The sequence below is a fragment of the Ceratotherium simum genome, chromosome 19 (assembly GCF_057802395.1).
Source record: "Ceratotherium simum simum isolate JZ-2026a chromosome 19, ASM5780239v1, whole genome shotgun sequence".
In the NCBI taxonomy this organism is placed as follows: domain Eukaryota; kingdom Metazoa; phylum Chordata; class Mammalia; order Perissodactyla; family Rhinocerotidae; genus Ceratotherium; species Ceratotherium simum.
Genome location: NC_141918.1, coordinates 47,021,754 through 47,046,442, shown reverse-complemented (window position 1 = coordinate 47,046,442; position 24,689 = coordinate 47,021,754). Strand labels below are relative to the sequence as shown.

Below are 24,689 nucleotides of genomic sequence, written 5' to 3'. Positions count from 1 at the left end.
TGGGGTCACAAACCTCTTTTTATGGTGATTTCATGGCTGCAAAAATACTCTGGAATTTGCTTTTGTCTTTATGTCTGCATCTGTTTAACATTACAAAGCATCCAACAACGTATTTTCAGATGGGCACTTTATAAGTGTTTTAAAATAATAGTGATGGTTTTTGATGATAAATACACAAAGCTTATAAGAAAACAATTTAAGACAAATTTTAGAGAGAATACTCTCACTCAATATAATGTGTCCTCACTCACCAGTATTAGAAAATTTAGCGAGCCAGTCTTAAGGAATATAGTTTTTAAGAATATCCAGGTTTGATACTATGTCTATTCTTACTAGTTTTCAGACTGAGACCAGTATGGAGATGGAGAAATCAGGTTGAGTAACAAAAAAAAAACCAGCTTAAGGCCATGAATTTGGAATCTGTGATTTAGAACAGACTGTGATGTGTGCTAACACTGACCTTTGCAACATCGTCAGGAGAAAAGGGATTTGTAAAGCAAATTAATATTGAAACAAACATGGTTTTTAGAAGTATTTAAATTATCAAAGAGTATAAAGTTTTCCAGCACTTTATACTAATTTATGGAAAAAAACCATGTTACCAGGCAGTATTCTTTGATAATGAAGCAATTACCTAACCAATTTTCACTTGGCAGCAACAGAGTAACCATATGCAATTGAGGAAAGTAACACAACTGCATGTCTTTCAAACATATTCCGTAATTCATATTAGCAAAGCTTTTACTTCTTTGGATTTTCTGGGTTTTCAATATTCAGCAAGATGCATACTCTTCCCCCACCCCAACAAAAACTAAATAATGTGCTTTGGGGCTTTATCTTCAATAAAGGACCTCTATTTTCTAAGTTAGACAAATGAACAAAACAAAATAAATGAGAATAACTGAAGATAAGAGACTCAAAGAGTCAAATACAGGGATAAAACTACAAATCAACAAGTTAACTCTGATTCTGGGAAAATGTATATGTTAGAGGATGAATGAATTATAGAATGTAAAGAGGGTGAGGTGAGCATTGAGTGCTTTCAATAAGCTAGAAAAATCACTTCTTTTTGCATTGAAATGTGCTATAAAAATCTATTCACTAAAAAGTTTGAAAATTGAATAAATTTTCATGCATCTGTGCCTAAAGTCAGGGACATAAATGAAAGAAATCTAAGAGTTCCTCACTCATAGGATTCTATGGCTAGTTTAAAGATTTAAGATAAATCTGGCCAAGGGTAGAAAGCTTCTCCATAAATCTAAACACTATTTCCATCAGACATCTCTGCAAACTGACCTAGGAAAATTTTACTGAGTACTTCAATGGAAATTTATTGTACTGCTAAGAGTAAATACAAATAGATCATAAAATAGGCTTTGTTAAAAAAATGTGTTGATAACTATGTTTGCAGTTCTCTGACTCCGTAGACATTATTTTTAATTACTGTGTAGCACACACATAATTAAACTTTGAGGAAAATGGCATAAGACTACTTCCATTCTAATGGTTCTAGAGAATAATGGTGGCAGTGAGGTCAACCTGAAAAGCCATGGTCCTCTTCTTCCCCTAGGCCACTAGCAACAAAAGAAAATCCAGCATAGAAGCAGTTTCATAACATTATCTGTTCCCTTGATTTCTTAACATCCCATGTTTCTTTTGCTGTCTTCACACCTCTTGGTCTGTTCCTGATGGGAGCATATTCACTATTTCCAGACTAGGCTAAATGAAGTGTTTGTGAAAATACACAGGCAATGCCAAAATGGCAACCACCAATTTGTTCCTATTTCCATTAGACCATCCTTGAATCTGAAAATGTCTAATTATGTTTCAAGCGCTTTAGGAGGCTTAATAGACCACTAGTAGGTTTTGCCACATCTTAATTCTGAAAATCTGTGTATAATTTAAAGGAAACACATCCATGTGTTTCTGACTAACTTGCCATTAAGCTTATTTTGTGAGCTCAATTTCATGTCAGAAAAATATTTAAAAGCCTCTTTAAAATTTTAAGCCTTTTCTAAGAGCAAGGTATCACAAACACACACACCATCAGAAATGGGCTGGTCTTTGACAGCCCAAACTTAAGGCTGTAAAAAGATATCTAATAGTACTCCTAGAGGAAATAAATGCTGCCATCTTTTTGCAAACAGCTTACTGACCTCTGTTTGCCTAGTTGGATGAGCATGCTGTACATTTATAACGTTAGAATGAAACTCTTCTTCTGTTAGCAGTCAGTTTCCCTTGTTTCCAAAGTTAAGCTACTACTATATTCTAGGAGGAATTCTGCACTGTTGCCCTAGCCTCAATCTCATGTGCCTTCAGCAGATGTCTACAGCAATAGAGAGCAGCATGAGATTTTTCCATATAGTCGTGAGTTCCCAAAGAACAAACCAAAAGTCATGCTGCATCTGCTTTCTTCGCACATGCACATCATGTTCTCTTGGAACTCACAGCTTGCTTCAGGCCTGGGATCCTCCTGGGCTGGGAACTTTGCTCCATGTTTGGCATATACACTGATTCACACGACACTTAGGAGACCACATATACTTCGTAAACTGAGTCGAAAATCTGAACCTTTGAAATACATTTTTAGAGTATTTCATTTTATGTCTTTGATGTTATTTTATAGTAGTTGGATGGGGTATTAATTTTCATAACCTTTTAAAAAGCCAAATGAGGATCTTCACTGGGATCCATATTTAAACATAACCCTGTGAAAACTGCATAAACTGCGTAAAGCCTGAAGGTCACTGTATTGACTGACAGCATCTTTGTTTAGGCAGCAAGATGCCACTAACATAACCGTTGACTGCATTTGAATACAATGTTATCAATTTGTGAAAACCATTTGGCTTTAAAACACCAGTGTGATTTGAGGCAAAGGAGAATCATTGGCCAATTTGCTCATTAAGTTCAAGTTTGTTCTTTGACAAGAGAATTGTTATAAAACAGAAAGAAAGACTTAACAGATTTGGTGGTAGAAATTGAACATTCTCAATTTTATCCGCAACAACAATGACAATAATAAGAAATAATTGCTAACACCAGCCACACGTGTGGTAGGTATAATTTGAAAAGGTCAAATAGAAATAAATGGTCATCTTGAACATGTGGCAAAAGTGTTGAAAGAGACAGAATGGGAAGAAGGCTGGATTCATAGACAAAACATCAAGTTTCCAGTCCAGATTCACTTATCTACTAGCTAACACTCTTAAGGTAGTTATAAACTCTTTTCAGCCTCACTTACTTGAAATCTCAATGGACTTGGAGGCAGATCTGGGTTTGAATCCAGTGTCTGTCACTTACTATGAGGGATTTTAAGTCACCTACTCACACTCAAAGCCTCAATTTCCTCATTTTTAAAATGGAATTGATAATAACAATGCAGAGATGCCCGGAATATTTAAAGGACTACATGAGACGATGACACAAAACTGCCAAGATTTAAGCAAATCATATTATTGAATCACAGCCCAGTTGGAAAGAATCTATGTCAATGGATGTGGTTATTGGATTTGAGTAAGGACATACAACCCAAGCAAACTATTTTCCTGTATTTTGCTTTTTTAAAGATGATTTTGGGTCTACTGTAATTCCCCTGGAAAACTACTTACTTCTTCAATAACTAGAAGTCTCATCTCTATTTTAATTATCTTTTATCAGGTTCCCAGAATAGTATAACTAGATAACTGAACTACTATGTCCTAACCTTTTAGCATCCAGAGGTGAATAAATTCCCTTCCAGTTGTTATGTTATTTAGTGGGACTCCATGGAACATTAGGACTTAAACCAACTCAGAATTTGGATATTATTTTTTAAAATTTCTGATTATAAAAGCTGTATATGTTAAACAACTTGGTTTTAGACTGGTGAGATCAACAGTTAAGGGCATATTAATGATTCATAAGCCTCCCTTCCAGAGAAACATAGGCTTGTGAAACAGGCATTTTAGTCTAAAGGAATAGAGTTTCATGGCAATCCGATGTTTAATATGATGAATTAAAAATACTTTTATGTTTCCTATGGAACTTTGGGTGTTTGCAGTTAGAGGATTCTGGGTCACGTGTTGGTAGTTTTATTCTTTTCATTATTCCAAATACATATATTCAAGTCCTTTGGGTCTTTAACATATTTTTTTTCTAAATTTAGTATTGCACACACATTTTTAGTTAAAGCAATAAACATCTGTCATCTGCCATTTATTAATATTAATTATAAATGGTCAGTGGCTCATGGGATCCAAGCACGGCAGCTGAGATTTTTCTAAATCTGACCTCCTTAGAGTTTATATAAAAAATGTTCAGAGTGGTTCTCCTAAGCTCCTTGGCAATTTAAGGCTGGTCTGCAATCTAGTGTTATAGATTATGCATTTAGCAATCAAAAAAGGAGAGATAAATGACAGAAATCCTGAAAAAAGCATTGATTGAAGGGATAAGGTAGGACAAATAACAAGAAAAGATCTTGTTCAAAATGATATGATGCCATACATTAAACATTACTACAAGTTAAAGGTTACATGTAAAGTGTATGTGTTAGGAATGTTACAAAATTTCGTGTTTCTTTTCCACAGTTTTGCTGCTGCAGATGACAAATGTGGGAGCAACATTTCCATAAATTAGTATAAGTGAATACAAATTTGAGGAGAAAACCAAGAAACAAATACAAAGTCCAGCATGTTAGTATATCCCCAGAGAGCTAGTGTTCACAGCTAGTTATTTCTTGTCACCTAAACATCCTTATAGCTACAGCATAACAAACACGAAAACATCTGACATAACCTCTGCATGGTGCCTTGGAGGGCAAACTGACATATTTCTCCCTTCCAAGATTCAAGCAGTTTTCCTAAGAAAAAATATTGTGCTTTACTGCAGTAAAGAGTCCCTAGGAATGTCAAATTCAGGTTTTACCTGAATCTAACTGAAAAATATGAAAGAGAGTTTATAAACTATTTTGTTTAACGGTTTCATGTAGAATACTCTATCACAGAGTAATCGATTGGTTAGACTTTACTTCAATACAAGCATTTCTATATTCTTTTTATTTTAGATTGTGGCAAAATGCACATAACATAAAACTTGCCATCTTAACCATGTTTAAGAGCACAGATCAATGGCATTAAGTACATTCACATTGTTGTGCAACTATTATCACCATCTATCTCCAGAAATCTTTTTGTCTTGCAAAACTGAAACACTGTACCCATTAAACAACAATTCCCCATTTCCCCCCACCCCTCAGCCCCTGGCAACCACAATTCTACTTCCTGTCTCTATGAATTTGACTACTCCAGGTACCTAATATAAGTAGAATCATACAGTATTTGTCTTTTTGTGACTGGCTTATTTCACTTAGCATTATATTCTTAAGGTTCATGCATGTTGTAGCATGTGACAGAATTTCCTTCCTTTTTAAGGCTGAATAATATTCTATTGTGTGTATACACAACACATTTTGTTTATGCATTTATCTGTCGATGGACATTTGGGGGCTTCCACCTTTTGGCTATTGTGAAAAATGCTGCTATGAACATGGTTGTGCAAATTTCTCTTTGAGACCTTGCTTTCAATTATTTTGGGATATACTTAGCTGTGGAATTGGTGGATCATATGGTAATTCTATTTTTAATGTTTTGTAACCACCATGCTGTTTTCCACAGCAGCTCTACCATTTCACATTCCCACCAACAGTGCACAAAGTTTCCAATTTCTCCTCGCCAACAAGAAACTCTTCTATTTTTATCTATTTTATACTTTGGGCTCTGCATAAGATTTCAATAAAGCAGAGGGTTCGGTCACTGAAACTCATTTTAAAATGACTTTGCTCGGGCCGGCCCCGTGGCTTAGCGGTTAAGTGTGCGTGCTCCACTACTGGTGGCCCGGGTTCGGATCCCGGGCGCGCACCGACGCACCGCTTCTCCGGCCATGCTGAGGCCGCGTCCCACATACAGCAACTAGAGGGATGTGCAGCTATGACATCTACTGGGGCTTTGGGGAAAAAAAGGAGAGGACTGGCAATAGATGTTAGCTCAGAGCCGGTCTTCCTCAGCAAAAAGAGAAGGATTAGCACGGATGTTAGCTCAGGGCTGATCTCCCTCACAAAAAAAAAAAATAATAATAATAATAAAATGACTTTGCTCATCCAATCTTCTCATCTTGTAAGCATCTGTAGACAGCCCAGCAATCTATTACCAGGAGCAAAACAACACTCAGTAAAATTCCCATTGAAAAAGCTGCTCTTCTCCCTATCAAAACTTCTTGCCTGCCGCTTCCCTACATTTTTTTTTGGTCCCACTCTTTTTGTGTCCCTTCCCAGACCACCTTTCCAGGGAGAACTCTCTTAGCCTAATGCTTGAATCTCCTTTCTAGAATACCTGGCCCTAAGCCACCTCAGGCAATGAGGACAAACTCACTGAGAAAGACCTATTTCATTGAAGGGAGACTGTCTCTTTTCCATTGTAGCGGCTAAGGACAGCTCAAGTAGGTGGCTCCCTGTGCCGTTAAAAAATAGGGCAGATAAGTGATTCAAAAAAGGAGAAAGCAGGTAAAAGTAGTACTGTGATACATTATTCAATATCTGTGTAGTGCCACAAATTGTATTAAAAACATCAACACAGTTAATGGAAAGCAATAAAACAATACTACAGCAAATATTGTGTCCATAAAGCAGCATGATATACTGGAATCTGCAACGCACCAGAATTGTGATAAGGTCATTCGGGCAAAGTCATTTACTCTCTTTAGGTCTTGGTGTCATTTATTGCCAAAAAGGACTGATGAGCTATGCATCTCTAAGGTCTCTTTTGACTCTCTTGTTCTGATGTTTCACGTGTTGCTATTACTATACAAGTGGAATAAGATTAGTCCTAACACACACCTCCTCTTAATTATATTGGTAGAGGCAGAAGTGAGTTCATGAGGGGTACTGGGCAAGATAGCTTACATATATGGATCATCGTATGTACACACAGATCCATTTATACTAGTGTGCCTGGTGCTATGTCTAGCACACCACTGCTGTTTAATAAATGTTTGTTGAATGAACATCCACACATAAGATTACAGTATGTAACCAGTTTTTAAAAAATCAGCAATCCAGAAGGAAAGGTTGTGATTATTTAAAGATAGGAAAACCCACTATAAACATAAGTCAAATAAATAATAGAATAAGAAACATATTGGTATACACATGACAAAACGTTAATATCCTCAATATACAAAGAGTTCCTACAACTGATTCAGAAAAGAAATTAGTCAATAGAAAAATGGGCAAAACATATAAATTTATATAAATATAAATTTCCTATAAAAATCCAAATAAATAATAAACGTGATTAGCCTTACTAGTAGTCAGAAAAATGCCAATAATAAAACAATAGGACACCATTGTTAATCCATCAGATTGGCAAGAGTTTGAAGGACTGATAACATCCAGTGTGGCAAGGATATAAGGAAATAGGCATTTCTGATATACTGCAAATGTGAACTGTTAAAATCTTTTTGAAAAGTAATTTGGCAGAACACATTCATTTTAAAATGTGCACATCCTTTGATTTATCCATCCAATGTTTGGGACTCCATTTTCTATTGGATCTCACAATTGTGGAGTGCTTACCATGTGCCAGACACAAGTCTAGGAGTTGTAAACACACTCATGACCTCCTCACTACAACTCTGTGAGGTAGTTCCTGTTATTCTTTCCATTTTACAGATGAGGCAAATGGGGTATACAAAGGCTAAGTAATTTGCTTAAAGTCATAGAGTTAGTTAAAAGCACAATTGAGATTTGAAAATAGCTACTGTGCTTCCAGACCCCGTGTTCTAAATACGATTCTGTGTCCCCTCTCTTACCTCCGATAGAAAGTGAGTGCATCAGTTCCTTAACATTAAAGAGATTTTTATTATAGTGGTAAGAGCAAAAAATGGGAAAAAATTTTACTGTCCATGTATACCATTATGGTATATTGAAATGTATACCATTATGATATCCATACATACCATAACATGTATACCATTATTGATATTAAAAAATAATGCTTTTGTGAAAAGTAAACAAAGAAACAAATAAATCTCAAATCCAGAGTTGAACTGAGACGATGCTCAGTTCAAACTATTTCAGTACTTTCTTACTTCACTAAGGTTACGTTGCAAATATTAAACATTATATTGTGAAGATTGTGAACATGAAAAGAAACAATGATTCTATAAGCAGATAATTCTTTGAAAATTGAAGAAACCTGCAGGGGTGGGAGGAAAGGATGATAAAGCAGGTTATGAAGCAGGAGGAGGGGCACCAAGAGCATAAAACATGGTAGGAAGCCAAGTGGCTGAGGGAGAGAAATTAAATATAAAAACTTCCTTCTCCTACACATTTTGAAACAAAATTTGACAAACTGGACAAGTGTGACTCCACCACAAGTATGCCCATGAAATATTTAATAAACTGCATCTTAGCTATTGAAACAAACCAAATTTGAGATAAAACAAACGCCTTTATGATTTTGGTGTTGGTTGTGAACCAAATAACTATCATATCACGTGTCTACAGTGTGTACTTATTATTCTGAGGGATATTTCACTACAATATGTCCATATTCCATAAAAAATAATTAGCTATCTAATTAACATTCTACTATTTACATTATGAAAAACTAGGTTATTATTTCTGTCAATTAGGATAATAATTTTTGTTCACAGTTTGCAATTAATTAGATATTAACTGCTGATCCTAAGTATGCATGCATTTCTACGTCTGTTTTATTTTTGGAATTAGCAATTATTCATATTTCCCAAGTGTGAGTTTAGTATGTTGATTTTTCCTTGCCTAAAATGTGATATTATTCAACCCTTCAGTGAAAAGTAAGTGGCATTGCGCTTCCAGACATTAGATTTCACGTGATGCAAAAGTACCAGGATTATCTCATTTAAAAATGTACATGTTTTGCATTGAGATATAAAATGTAATTGGACTCTGTTCAGAATCTCTTTCCTAAATCTGATCCTTTGCAAAAATAGGAAAAGCAGGCTCTTCCAGCAGAAACAACAAATAAACAAAACAACCCTTTACAAGGCTTATTTCTCAATTATGGCAGCCTGGGCTCACAGAGGCTAGAGTTATGACCGGGTGGTGTATGCACAATATAAACACAAGAGTTCAGTAATTAGATTTGAGTTAATTTGAAAGTTTCAGTGGCCTGGTGCATAATCAAGCAAAAGGTCATTACCCACACTGGTACGTTTCACACAGAACACACAGCAGAAATGGACATGGACATGTCTTGACTTAAGCTTGCACAACTCAATCCCAGAATTAATCCCCATTTAAACAAGTAGTGGATTCTTTTGCTATTCATTTCAGAGCCAGTTTACTCACATAAAAATGTTTTTAGCAAATCAGAGAAATCAGAAAAAAATTAAATTAAAATATTATTACCATCATGCTGGACATGCCTCCCTAGTCTAAACTGGATGGAAAAAAAGTTTGGTTATTCTTTCTCACTTAAATTTTTTTTCCACAAATAATATTGGACAAGGATTACCCTATAGGAGTATAAGCTTCTAGATTTTGTAAATTAAATTTTTTTTTTTTGGAAAGGGGTCATTTACATCTGTTGTTTTGTCAGCACCCTTGTTTCTAGGTAGAATTGCCATTCAAAATGGCCCACATGTCCCTTGGCTTCAATAGTGGGTGTGTGACTTAGGCAGACCAATCACAGTACCTCAATTCCTTTGTCATGGTGATTGGTTCAAGGTTGGACATATGACCAAGTAGGGTCAATTGAGTCCTTTCATGAGATTGGATGAGGGGACATTGAAAGACAGAGGGCACTATCCTTTTGAATTGACAGCAATGTGGATATAGACTTAGGGCTGTCCAGAGCCAGCTTTCCCGGGAGTGGAGAAGGCTCTCAGCAACAGGGAGAATGAGGGCAATAAACAAAGAGAAACAGAGGCAGGGTGAGTTGAAATGGTGAGAAAGAGCGGTGAGAAGGAGATGGACCCAATGATAATATTTGAGCACTTAGAGCAAGCTGTGCCTAAAGCCAATGGTTTTCTCTTCGCTTAAGGTAATTTGAAATCTGTCATTTTCATCTAAAATGTCCTGAGGAATACACAGGGGGTAACAGTGAGATTGGAGAAAAAGGACTATCAATGGGGGGTAAACATAACACAGTGTTTTTCTGTTAAAGAAATAATTACATATATTTGCAAATAAATTTTTTAGAGAAACTGAAACACAGAAAAATTATAGAAAAGTACTTCCAATGTAAGACATGAGAAATTGGGTGCTTTCAATGCAAGGTAAAAGGGACTGAATTGAAAATGAAATGGAAAGAGAAGTACATGTGGAAGAGAGCAGACACATAGTGGATTAAGAGGTTTGAAGAATTTTCCATTTACATCCACTTTGTACATGTCAATAATTATACGCCCCTGGTGCCACACGCTGTGCTAGAAGCTTCATGCTTAGATTTGTCCATCAGTAAAAAAATGCACTTCATTCTATTTGGGGTCTAGTTTGACAGCAATGTACAAGGATTACACTATTTGAGTGGTGCATTCCCATTCACGATGCTAAAAAAGATATGGTTTTAATGTAAACAGTCTGAGAATGTTTCTGTTTCAATGATGCCACAGAATTTAATTGTGTCCTGGCTGTGTGTGGTTGGTCACACCTCTTGGGGGGCTTGAGAACAAGGTATCCCGTCTTTTTTTTTGGGCTATAACAATCTACAAAGTTAGTCTGTAACATTACTATGAAGAAGTTGCTGGGGTAGATAAAAAGAGAACAAGATAATGATCTATGGAAAGAATAATTCTTTCGTGCCTTCCAACGTGGGGTGTCTTCTCTGCCAAAGAGGTTTCAGCAATACCAGCAGTTTCAAGGAGCGACTGTATTAGGGAGGTAGGAAGGAGGACAGAAGCATGAAAGGAGGAAGTGTCTTCTTGCTGGAGAAATGTTTACTTTGTAATTAGCAAAGGACAAGAAGGCCCTTTTGGAAACTATACTTGGGGGTCCAGAATTTAAATTTATGCTGATACTCTCTGAGTCTCTCTCTAGGGAACCCTCCTAATTGGCAGGGATCTCAGTTGGCTAGAGCAGGCTGCAAATGAAGCCAAGGTCTTGGGGTCATTCCTCCAAAGGGCCCGTTAACTCAGCTCTGTTCCACAGCCACAAGCTGTACCTTTAACCCTACTTAGCCAGCTTACAAACACATACTAGCACATCAACATGGTGGTCACAGAAAAAATACAGATATTCGCCTTGAGACCAAAACTGAGAGGAGGCAGAGATATTTCATTTTTGCCAGCATAAACAAATTCTTTGTAAACATGTTAGCAAACTCTAATGAAGACTGCAGCTACTGATGGAACAAATCACGAAGATGAGAACCGTCCACAAAGGTATATGCTACAAGAGAACTGATCATCGATGGTCATTACCTTGTGGACTGACAAAAACCATGATGCCAACATCTAGAAAATAAGATTCATGATGGCAGGGACTTTTGTCTTTCTTGTTCATTGCTATATCCTCAGCATCGAAGAGTGCCTAGCACATAGCTGTATCTACCACTGAGTGTGTTTTTACAAAGGAAGAGACAATCAGTACCTTAGATAGTAAAAGAATGTTGAATGAATGAGCAATCACACTCATCTAACTGAAAACAAGAGAAAGACCTCTGTGGTAGATTGCAAAAATGGTTACAATTCTCCACTCATCCCTGTGTGGGCATGCCACCCTACAAAGTGACTTTGCGGCTTCTCCCACCAAGAGGTTCAATCTATTTCTTCAACTCTTGAATCAGAACTGGTCTTGTTACCTGTATAGGTTAACAGAATGTGGTGATAGTAAAATTGTGCCAGTTCTGAGCCTAGCCTCAAGAGGAACTGCTTGCAACCTTGTAGAACCCCTCGTCACCTTGATGATGATAGAAACATAGCACATTTTCCTCAGTCCCCAGCCAGCCAATCACATGAGGGAGCCCAGCTAGAATTGCATGGTAGATCCCAGCCCAAATTGTGCACCCACATTTATTGTTATTGTTGTTTTAAGCCTCTATGTTTTGGGGTTGTTACGCAGCAAAAGCTAACTGAAGCTCTCATGCACAGGATCTAAACAATGGCAGGTCATTGTTTGCTTAGGAGCTGAAGAATACTTTGTATATGACAGCTATTACTCTATTCAATAACCTGACCAGTGTGTGATATGTTACACACACCAACGCGCCAAAAAGCATTAGATATTTATAAATATCATAGAAGAGAAATCTCAGAAAATACAGCCATTTGTCTGGATAATTTATCATAAAGATTGTTTTAGAATAGGGATGCTGAGGTACACACTAACACAGCAGACAAGCCTAAAAATGTTTTCTCTATCATTATAAAAAGGAAGAGACTGCACAGATAATGGTAATACCTAAGTATTTCCCACCATGAATAATGTCCCCCAAATCTTAGCGAGCCATGGTATTAACTATAAAATGATAATAACTGCTGGTTGAATTATGAAAAAATGGTATTATACCTAGGATTGCAAGGCCTGAAGTAAAAGGCTTCTTAATTTCTGCAGAGCTTTGTCTCTAACATTGAGAAGTTTAAGGACATACGATGGGATTGTAAAATGTGTCAGAGGCAAGAAACCTAATAACTGTTCACTCACTTTTTTCAGTATCTATCCAAGTGCTGACTGTGATCCTTTTGCTTCTTTATTACAGAGGGATGTAAACTGAACATATAAAGGCTCTTGGCATAGTCTTCAATGCACAAACCTGGGCAACAGAGAATTCTCACAAAGATCCTGCCGTTGTAATGTCAGTGTCAGAGGAAACAATGAGAGAGGTTGGGGCCTGTTGCAGAGGCTATAACATTCTTTTAGCTACATGGATAATAAATTATGACACATATCCGTGGAATTTGCAAGCTGATTTGATGCTGTGAGGATTAAACTAGAGCTGGGCAAACAAAAGAAACAAGAAAGACTAAGAGTTCAGTAATGTAGCTAAGGAGAAAAGACATAAAGTCAGGGAAGAGGCCCGGAGTGAATATGATTGAAAAGGGTCTGAAGATGAACCACGTTTTTATAGGGGTCTTTAGAAATTAATAGTGCTTACATCCTTCAAAAACAGTATATACCTGTACCCTTATTAAAAGCCTAATATTTAAATTGTGTTGTGGTATATGTAAACTGTAATCTTTCAATCAGTAACAACCGTATTCCAGGTCTGGTTCTAGTATTTACAAAATTTAGAGACAATAACTTTTGAAGTATTAGGTTGAACCATATGAAACTGCTAATAATTTATGAACTACACAAATGGCAGCTTCATATGGTTCAACCTAATAGAGAGGATAGTATTAAAAAACAAGAGATGACGGTAGACACATAATTAGTGTTGGTCAAGAGAAAACTAAAGAATGATTAAACAACGGGCCAGCCTCTCCATTGAGGACACTAAATGAAAAATTGGGCTTAGTCTTTAAGAAGATGTACATACATTTATATTAAGGAATATCTCTCTGCGAGTGAAAAATGTTATTACTGCAATGGACCACTTTCCCAGAAGTTTTAGACGTGGCTGAATATTTCTGTGTGGTACTGGAATATTTTAAATTAAAAGAATATTAATTTTTATAAAAAATTGATTATTACTTTTATATTGATTGGGGAGCAAAAATTTCCCCTCTGTTCCACCATCTTATTCTTGTTATCAAAACTTCGCACCATGTGCAAGTTTTCATTGGTGGCAACTGGTTCTTCCCAGAACAAACAACCCATTTGGGTAGGGACTGACTGTACCCCAAGAAGGAATAACGAAGAGAGATTGTTGACTTTATACCAGGGTTTCTCATCCTTGGCACTTGGAAGACCCTTGGTAGATAACTTTTATTGTGTGGAGCTTCTGTGCGTTGTAGGATATTTAGCAGCTTCCCTGGCCTCTACACACTAGATGGCCGTAGTGTTCTCCTCCCCCATGTTGTGACATCAGAAATGTCCCTTGGGGAGCAAAATCTTGCTTGATTGAGAACCACAGTCTCTAATGCCAGTATTATCTCAGCTCTGTACTTTGGTAATTTTCTCTGACCCGTGTCGAGGGCTAGCCTACTGATTCAGTGTAGGGAAAGAGCAGAAGGCTCCCATCCTCCAGTGCTTAAGAGGACACTCCAGGATGAGTGTCTGTAGGCCAGCTGGTCTTCCTCCATGAGGTGAAGGTGGGGAGAGGACATCAGCTAGCTACTCTAAGCCAGTTGGCATCCTACAATTTTGAGCTAATGAATCCATCTATTTGGATTTTGAGAACTGTTCTGGAAATCTTGGCTAGATGTCTTGTTTTGAATTTGAATGAATACTTAATATAAATCCTTTCTGTAAAAAACTTAACTATTCATCACTGGAAGAGTTGTTATAAAGGTTTTAAGAAGTAAACTAAAAGACAGAGAAGGAAACCTAGGAACAAAACAGACATCATTTTTTATTTGCTTGATTTTTTAAAACCGATTTTTCTGTAATTTTAAATATTGTGCTTGTGATAAACATGATGTATATCTATAATACTGAGCATTAAGCCATAATTAATATTAATTTATAAGTTAACATATAACACTTTTCCTTTATGTAAAACCTAGTAGACTTTTAATTTTGGGCAGGCACATAAGGTGACCTATAATATACTCAAATAATGTAATAATTCCCACTCTTGTTTCTTCCCTGGAAATGCCTCTGGTCTTGTTCTTTATTTATATTTTAATAGATTCCTTTTCTCTTTCTCTCCTAGACAGGATGCTATTTCTTCTTTACACCAAGAAAGTAGACCCTGCCCCATTTCTTCCATGACTCTGCCCTTCTCTCTCTTTTCTATCTCAAGATCATGCACTACATGTAACGAATTAGTATGTTCTTCATGCCATTAGTCAAAGAACAAAATTTCTTTCATTCCTTGTGAATTGCTTTAAAATTGAATATCTATAGAAAATTCTCTGCAGTTAATTAAAGAAATGTACAAATTAATGAGAAATATGTTTGGTGATCCTCCTTCCTCTGCCTGCCAACGCGCCCCCCAGCCCCCTCCACAAAAATCACCTTTGTGCATCAAATGCAGGCACATATATATGTTTCCATGTCCTGTTCCACTTCCCCTTATCCAAGATGGTTACACCCAGTATATCAAGAGTCAATAAATGTAAGTTGCGAACTATTGAAAGTGCATTTTCTCCTTGTTTACTTCTATTTCAATACATTGTTTTAATGCATATGTGATACTAGTCTACAGGTTAGTCTTTATAATCTCTTAAAATATGTTATATATCTTTGACATTTCAGATATATAATTCAATTGAGGTAGGCTCAAGCTAGAAACTATTGCAATGGTAATAACTTATTAAAGCTAGTAATTGATGAAGAAGTTAAGACTGATTAAAAGGTAGCATATCAGGTAAAGGGAAATAATCTTAAATGGTGCAAACAAGTAGCACATTAGATAAAAATTCAGATTTGGGGCTAGAGAAATTACATTTTTCTCCTCATATTCATTTACTATAACTATTCTAAGCAAGAGAAGAATATTAATAAAGAAAAATCTGTGTGTGTGTAAGATTTTGCAACCAGTTTTTCCAACATATATCTATGAAAAAGCATCTGACAACTAGAATAATCCATTCTGTTACTAAAAACTATTTCCTTCTATTTAGCTTCTTCTTTGTGTACATTTTGGAGAGTCATTTCTGGATCTTATCATTCTTCCCCGGAGACCTTGCCTTTGGCAATTATAACACAGCAGAAAAAATCCCGAACACATGCTCCATACCTTTTCCAAAAATGAGTTATCTACCTCTGTCTATTGTTAACTCTTAGGCAGGGATGAAAGATGTAAGTTTAAATTCAAGATTTTAAGGATAAATTTTATTTAAAAAAAAAAACAACCTTATCTTTTAGCTTACTCATCTAGAAATGCTCAAGCCATAAACCTAAAAGGTCTTATTTTATGAATCTAAAAGCATTTAGAAACAATTCAAGTAATAACTATTCTAGTGGTAGGAGAAATTATGTCTTTATAACTTTATTGTGTTTATCTTTTATCACTTTATTGTATATATATCTGAGATATATATATCTCAGAACCTACATGAGACGACTCTGGGTAATGTTATTATTTTGAGGTGATATTTGATATATAGTGGTCTGTCCAGAGGTCATAAATACTTTTCTATTTGGTTTCTTCATATTCAAATAGGATATTTGATAAGATACCATTAAAAGAAGTTAAGAAAATTGTTAGGTTAGAGAAGTAAGGAATGGAGAAGTGGTTTCCTTCCTATCTTAAATTTCTAGGCTACTTGAGAAAATTTTTTGACAGAAATATAGAAAGGTGAATGAAGATTAAATAAAATGGGACTAAATGTGGAATTTATAAATGTGATCCACATTTCCTACTTGGTAGTCTATGCATTATCAAATTTGAAAAAGAATAAAGCACCTACATTTTTAAGATTGTGTAAAGTTCTCTTTGTAAATATAAACTGTCACCGTATCCTTCTCAGAGGAGAGGAAAAAAGACCAGAAAGAAACTTTTAACCCAAGGTTTTGTCACAGGTTACTATTTTAAACTTCTTGTGGCATTATTTGTCTTATCCATTGCTAGTTTTAAAAACTGACATTTTCAACGTTAATGTTTAAGTCAAGTGCTAGCAAAATATATTAAAAGAACACATTCTTGAATAAAAGAAAAAAATGTAATTAGTATTGTAATTTAACTTTTCTATTAGATAAGATTTTCTTCACATATTTTAAAAGCCAAGTATACTGAATACTGATTAGTAATGTAGAATCTTTGTAGAAAGAATAATATGAGCAAAGACCACCTGTAAGTCATTAAATTGCAAGAAAATTTAGTAAACATAAGTAAATGTACGGCTATGGGAGCTTACCAACAAGTAGAGTGATGAAACATTTGATTTCCAAATCCAACTTTTAAACTCTAAGATGTTTTAAATTAATTGGTAACAAATGCCAGAAAGACCTTTTTCACTAGCCAACTTTCATTCCTTAAACCTAATTTTAATCAAAACCTCTTAAAAAAGCTTGATGTTCCCTTTGAAATAATCCATGGCTTCCGGAATTTTATCACATTAACTGCTTGGTTACTATTGGCAACAACAGGCTGCATACATTCTGATGATGGCCAATCCTTTGGTACATGCAAAGCACAGGTGACCCAGATTCTTTCTTGTATGAGCATCGTTCAAGTTTGCACAGCACCCTCCTCTGTGTTTCCATTGACCTTTGTTCACACACGTATAATCTCCCTTAGTATATGATATGGTGAATATCTGTTTAAACACCTCAACTGTCCATTGGACTCTGAGTGTACCTTTAGGAGAGAGACAGTACCGTATTTAGTTGTGAACCCCCTAGGACTTAGCACTATGTGTGGCCATAAAGTGAAAAGTCAATAAAATGATGTTGAATAAATGAATGAATGAATGAAATAAGCAAAGGAAGTTCAACTACAGATGCAGCTAAACTTCTTTCCAGCTGCAATTAATTGAGAGGATCATTTATAGGCTCGCCGGATAACTACCAACGGTTATATAAAGCTACATAACATATTTATAGGCAGTGATGCTAAGGACATTAGTGAGACAGATGGAAAAATTATATTTTAAAAGTCAACAACTGCAAATCTTCTAAATGGAAGTTTAATCACCTTATTAAATGGTATGTTTATCTTTGGCAATCATAAGACTTCAGAACAAGCTCTGACAGGGTTATTTAATATTTATCTATAGGTTCTACAATCTGGTATGTAAAATCAGTGTAATATGAAAAAAAATCTGGAGATAAAATGTCATTAATGCTTGTATTATATTTATAAAATATGGCCTTGTTCATTCACTTCAACTGTAAAGTCAGTATTAAAAACATCTACCATTTAAAAATTTTAAAAATCCTATGTAACCTTTAAAACATGTTTAGTGACAAAAGCTTGAACCTAATTGCACTATTTGGGTTTATAGGCAATGAAGAAAGGAGTAAGTTGATGGCTGGTGTTCACCACGGTCTTGTACTAAATGGTATTAGAACTTGTGTTTATGACGCTTCCCAAGAGTTCTCTAGGCATTAGAGAGGTAGACGATGGGAAAGATAATGGACTAAAAGAAAGATAGAGGCCTAAATGCCTGCAATGCAGCCTCCTTCACCACGATTCAACTTGCACACTTCTATAGTAATTTAAAGTTCTGATATCAGGCTCCATTTCTTAAAAATACTACATCAATATTCTGTAATTTACAGCCAACATATTCTTTGTTTGGTACACATTTTAGAGTTTTAGACATGAATGATAATACTAAATGTTTCCTAAGAAATAAAGTGAAATTTGCATGAGATTATGAGGATTCAAACAAGCACATTTTGTTAGCATGAATGTACCTCGTTCTCCCTTTTGACACTTCTTTCTTTGCACTGTACACTTCCTTGTCTCACTGGTGGGGGGACACAGGTTACCCTTTGCTGATGGATGCTGTGTTATTTCTCGGACCCGTGTTTCAGTCCCTCTTTTGAAGCCACATGTTTTTCCTTTCTTCATGCAGGGGCTCCAAGCACTCCATTCACTGGCCTCACAGTGCACTGAAACAGAACAGCAGCAACAGCCTCAGCTGGCTCACAGATATTTCACAATCGTTAAATAAACAAAAAGGTTTGCCTCCATCAATACTTGCCCAAATTCTGAGCAGAAATCCTGCAGAATGAAGTTGGGCAAAATGACTTGAAGGTAAAACAGAGAGAAAGCGAAAGGCAGGAATAGAATGTTTTCCATTTTTTAGTTCTCATATTATCAGGTAAACTCATTCTTGCATTGGGTTTACTTTTCACTCTAGATTTGATTAATCCAGGCACTAATATGATTACTCACAATTGACCAATGCTTTGCAATTTCTAGAGCACTGCTACATTTATTGGTTAAACTAGCTATAACTTGATAGAATTCTCATTATTATGTGCCAGAGAATTGATTTTCAAACTTTAGTGTGCAAAAGAATCACCTGGAGGGCTTGCTAAAACACAGAATGCTGGACCCCACACCCAGAGCATCGGTTGTCTGGGGTGAAACCAGGAAATTTGCATTTCTAACAATACATGTGACACTGATTTGCAGGTTCTGAGAACTCATTTTGAGAACTTCTGTGCTAGAGAATGGTTAAACAAAGAAATGAATCCAGTCCTTGGCCTACAATTCACTGCCTTTTCTATTTCATGTACTGTTGGATACTTAAACATTGTCATTTATTAATGGGTTTGGTTCAGGCATAGTGGCATCTATTTTAAGTGAATTCTGTGTCAATTTCAGCCGATAAACTGCTTCAAGAATTAACTTGACCGCGTGATTTCTAAGATGAACGGATGTACTTTTTCTAAACCTTCTTTTGTAGATTTTTTTCCTTGTTCTGTATGTATTAATCTGTTCTTTTCAATCATGGCTTTTTTGCAGAGATTTTTTTTTTTGTTTTTCAGGGAAAGATTTGACCTGAGCTAACATCTGCTGCCAATCTTCCTCTTTTTTTTTCCTCCACAAAACCCCAGTGCATGGTTGTATATCCTAGTTGTAAGTTCTATGTGAGCCGCAACCACAGTATGGCAACTGACAGACAGGTGGTGTGGTTCCGCGACCAGGAAGCCAACTCGGGCAGTCGAAGCAGTGAGAGCACTGAACTTGAACCACTAGGCCACCAGGGCTGGCTCTTTGCAGAGACTTTTGCACTTTGAATGAAAATAAATATCTTCAAGGTGCTATTCTTATATTTATGTCATAAAACTTCCTAAATTACAACAATGGAAACAGCTTACAGAAGTAACTCTTTCAGATGACATAAGACTCTCTTTCCACCAAAACAACTTTCCAGTAACCTTTCTTGCTGCCTTCTGATTTAAAGAATCCTTATTTTAGAGTAGAAGGCTATCTTGCATATAGCCTCAAGAAATGTAACCTAAATGTTTTAGAAATTTAAATCCATTTGCCATCCATTTTTTCATATGCTTTTTCATCACTTTCAGGTATCTGAATGACACACAGAGTTAAATGGAAATGATTAGATAAGTGAATATAGGTTTCCATGAATTTAACTTTATTGAACCACTTTCAAAATAGTCTTCATGCTTGGTTACTCCACTATAATTTTGGTTAAGGAATAGAGCAACCAAGTCACTTAATGGTATCACAATCTCTTGCCAGTTAAGGACATATCTCTCATCCCAATACTAATCATTAAAAAGCAGTGGATCTTTAGCACATACAAATAAAAACACCTCCAAGAAAGTAAACAATAAAATAAAAATCAAGATTTGTGAGCTGTCACTTTGTCCAGTATTCATTTAAGGCCAGAACTAAGAGGACTAAGTTGGAAAAATTTATATGATGTGGAAATGACCAGAACTTTGGTGTTTTTTCACAATAAGAGAGGTAGTCTAGGTAAATGTATACCTAGACTTCAGAAAAATAGATTTAAAAAATCACAGCAGAGGTAGCTATGAGTCCTTAGTCAGAGGATGAATGGTTCTAAAAATGAAATTTCAATGACAGTCTTAGATCATTGCATTGAAGAAGAGGGAGGAAAAATATTCAAAACTAATGAATTCAGGTAGTAAAAAGCTCTAATAAGATGGAATATTTACAAAGCCTTGAAAAGAGGAGAATTTTTCCTAGAGAAATACTGTAGAATGAACCTGTAATGTTAGTGTCCAAAAAATATTTCTGGAAAAAATGGACACCTTGGAAAACATGTAAAGACAACAAAAAGGGTAATTTAAATTATATTCAGGTCATTAAATGAACAATGTAGAACTGGGGCACTATTTGGTTAAGAATTAATTGAGAAAAAACAGAACTATTCAACTTCTGTATTTCTTCTATCTTCTGTATTAAGAACAATCTGAACACTGGAAATCTTTATTCACTAATGAAGCGTCTCAAAAATGTAATTATCTCCCTGTCCCTGGAAGTGGTCATGCTATGGTTGATCAGGAACACTGTAAAAGGGATTCTTGAATTGGGAGAAAAGTTGAACTGGATGTCCCACCAGTAATGGCCTTACAACACGGTTACTCATTTGCTCTCATTCTTGTTGACTGACTGTATGGCTCCGTAGAGAACATAGCTAGGGTGTGTTCCTTGCCACTTACTCTTTGGAGCCGGATATCTTCCCTCTGTGACTACTTGAACAAAGCCAATTCTCCAGGAGGAGCAATGAGGATGACAGAATGACATTTCAAAAAGGAAGCAAATATCTGGAGTCAAAGTGGAAGAAATATGTTCTCCTATAAAATTGGGTTCAGTGGACATTTATGCTTAATTTGACCTGCAAACCATGGGGAGTGGACACGCTGTGACACAAGCCTTTCACCTCAGCTCTATATCAAGGTGGTATTTTCTCTGTTTATGACCTTTCCTCTCAACTTAAAATCTGGGTAAAAAACAAGTCATACAGTGTAGATTTTTACAAAGGGAGAGACACATTCTTCAGCCTCTTGGGTGAGCACTAGAGAGCTAGAGTCAAGATACTAATTATAGCGCTGACAGTAACTCACATCGTGTCCTTGGGATCATCATTTCAGCTCTCTTGTTCCTAGTTTTCATATTTGTTAGACAAATAGGCTTTAATGTTCCTTTGTGATAATCAAGCAGGTCATCATTTTTTTGTGAAATTCTGGAGCAAGCCCCTGGGCATGGCCCACATAGTGTTTGCAGGTTAGACACTGCATGATGGGAGACATCCCTTATGGAGCAAGCAACAAGTGCCAGCCCTGAACAAAATTTGCCGATTTGCGCTATTAGTATGTCCTAAGTCATTTATACCCATCTGTTGAATGAGCCAGATGCACTAAACAGCCTTTAGATTGCTAAACTTTATTCTAAAATATACAAATTTCTTAAATTTAATTGCATTAAGAAACAGTCTTTGTCTAAACAGCAGTCTAAATTACCAGTAAGTTTTAATAACCAGTAAGTTAAATAACCAGTAGGTTAATCCAACAGGGCCAGGTGTTAAACGCTCTCTCTGATAGGAAAGCATTAATACATTTACGATAAATAGACTTTCAAGGACTGAATACTGCACCTTCAACAGCTAAGAAAATCTAAACATGTGCCCCTTTTCCTAGGTAGAGAAATACCACGAACTTTTCCACAACTCATCCCGAATTTTTGTCCTTGAATATCCCACAGAATTGTTTCCTATTTTTTCCACAGTTTGGAACTTATTACCTCTAATCATCAGCCCTCAGGACCTACAAAGAGATGAACTTGACATGCTTTCTCATATATCTTTCACTCTATTTCTAAGTTGTTTTTCTGTGTCTTTATTGTCTAGAGGGGGAAAAAAAAGACTGAACCAAAATGAGTGATGACCTGTTTCAGGATTGTTGTTTTCCAGATGCTTCTGAAATGATCTTTAAAATATCATCTATTTATTTCATTCTCCCAAACACTTTGCTTAGAAATAAATTTTCCGTGTGGAACTGAAATGGTTAAATCCCCGCTTTAGCGTTATTACTCCAGCACTTTAGATTCTAATGGTTCTGTCTGTGGGGACCCAGGGGAGTCCTGGACACTATCTTGTACTGAATCAGGAGAACATTTGTGTGCATATGCCAACATTGGTGCAGCATCAAAGGTTCTTGTAGCTCTTGCCCAGGGGATTTTGAGATTTAGTGTGCTGTTTTCCCATTTGCTTTAGCATCTGCTCCCCAACTGTTCGTCAAACTCATAGCGGTAGTAGCTGCACAACATTTAAAAGAGGGAAAATATAGCCTGACAGTGATCCCTTATTTAGACAAACAACTTGTCTGAAGGACCTCCCCTCCAGGAAACTCAGCCTGCAATTAATCAGACCCTGGGACTGTGTCCCACTGTCAGTTTGAGTAAGTCCAAAATCCTCTCCTTGTTTCTGAATACCTGTGCAAGCAGGACATTTCAGCAAAGCAGTGAGAGAAAAAAGTGAGACTTTTAACTATATCAGTTCCGGTTCTTTGGGTCTTTGATCCATCTACTGCGTATTAATGGGCTGTATCCAGAGAATATGTTTTCTCCCCTTGGAAAATAATTTTGGTCGGTGGTTGACATTAGACCTAGGTATTTTGTGAAACTCTTGCCCTAAGGTGGAAATTTAGTTCAAGACCAAATTTAAATAAATATGTAATATATATATTATACATATGTAAGTATAGATATAATTCCTATAGGTAAAACTTCATTAAATAATCATACAAAAAATATCTATAATGATCAGAATAGTTGAAACAGCTGTTGACAGCCCCTAAGAAATAATGGAGCACCCACGGGGTGTTAAACTGTACTGTGATACATGTTGGGTAAGGCTATGGGAACACCGTCAAGACGGTATCTTTGTAAAGAAGAATGGAGAGAGTCTCTAAGAGACAGTTCGTCAGGTTCTTGTGAAGTAGAACTTTGAGCAGCACTTCCCTGGAGACTGACATTATCATCTGAGGTGTTTCTTATTCCTTCTAAATCTGAGAGTTCCTCCTCACCAATACTGACGCACTCCATAGTATGGTTGTTGGCTTCCAACCCTTCTGGGCAATTGTCAAGGCACTTTCCAAGGTGTAAGTAAAATCCACTTTTACACTTTGTGCAGAAATTTTTGTTGAAACAGGTATCACAGTCAGCTTTGCATTCTGAAAGAGAAAAAAGAAAAGAGAAATATGCTTTCATTATCTTCCAGTTCTGTATGCTTACAACACAGGCATATGCAACTTTTGTGTCAAACAAACACTTAGGATTCAAAATTATTTTGCCAAACTTAATTCAGGATTCCTCCATAGTCATTTAGTTGATGTACATCAGTTATTGATTTCCAAATTATTGTACTTATTGCCCTTTTAAAAAATTTTTGGCAATATGTCTACTGCCAAGAATGTTTATAAGACCAAGTATCTGTTTAATATTAAAAGATAGTGAAAATGTTTCATCAGAACTTTAATGAAATATACTGAGATATTGCCTTTGTGCTATTCCTGAGATCTATTCATTCATTCAAAAAATATTTGATTGCCCACTATGTGCCAAGGATGATTCTAGGTATTGGTTGACAGCTATGCACAAAAGAGAGTTAAGGCCCAGACTTCACAAAGCTTACATTCTAGGGGGGAGACACAATAAACAAGAACAGTAGTTGACCCTTACATGGTGATTACTGTAAGTCAGACACTGCTACAAGTATTCTACAATATTAAGTCATTTAAACCTTACAGTAACTTAGAGAGGTGGCTCCTATTATGATTCCCATTTTATAGATAAGGAAACCAAGGCTTAGAAAAGTTATGTACCCAGCTCAGGACCACAGAGCAGAGTCATTTTTGAAACCAAGCCATATGGTTCCAGACTGATAAGTACTCTGGAAAAAATGACAACAACAAAAGGTAGGAAAAAGATATAGAAAATGACCGATAAGGGGAAGAGGTTGATTGTTGTGGATAAGATGGTCATCAAATACCTATCTGAGAAGAGGACACATGAGCAGAATGTTGAATAAAAGGAGAGAGCCAACTAAGCAAAGGTGTGGGCAAAGAGCTTTCCAAACTGCCAGAACAGTGAGTATGGCATAGTAAATGCAAGGCCTTGAGGTGGGACGATCTTGTAAGAAGGCCAGTGAGTTTAATGAAAAGTGGTTGAGCAGCA

General features: G+C 36.2%; 1 protein-coding gene across 1 annotated transcript in view; it reads right to left on the bottom strand.

The window, feature by feature from the left end:
* RSPO3 (R-spondin 3) overlaps positions 1 to 24,689 on the bottom strand; it is a 76,118-nt gene that overhangs the window by 20,531 nt on the left and 30,898 nt on the right. Inside the window, exons 3-4 of the mRNA XM_014781206.2 lie at positions 23,540 to 23,686; positions 18,428 to 18,625 (exon numbers count right to left, since the gene is read on the bottom strand). Coding sequence (XP_014636692.1) covers positions 18,428 to 18,625; positions 23,540 to 23,686 — 345 coding nt within the window. The remainder of the gene's footprint in view (positions 1 to 18,427; positions 18,626 to 23,539; positions 23,687 to 24,689) is intronic.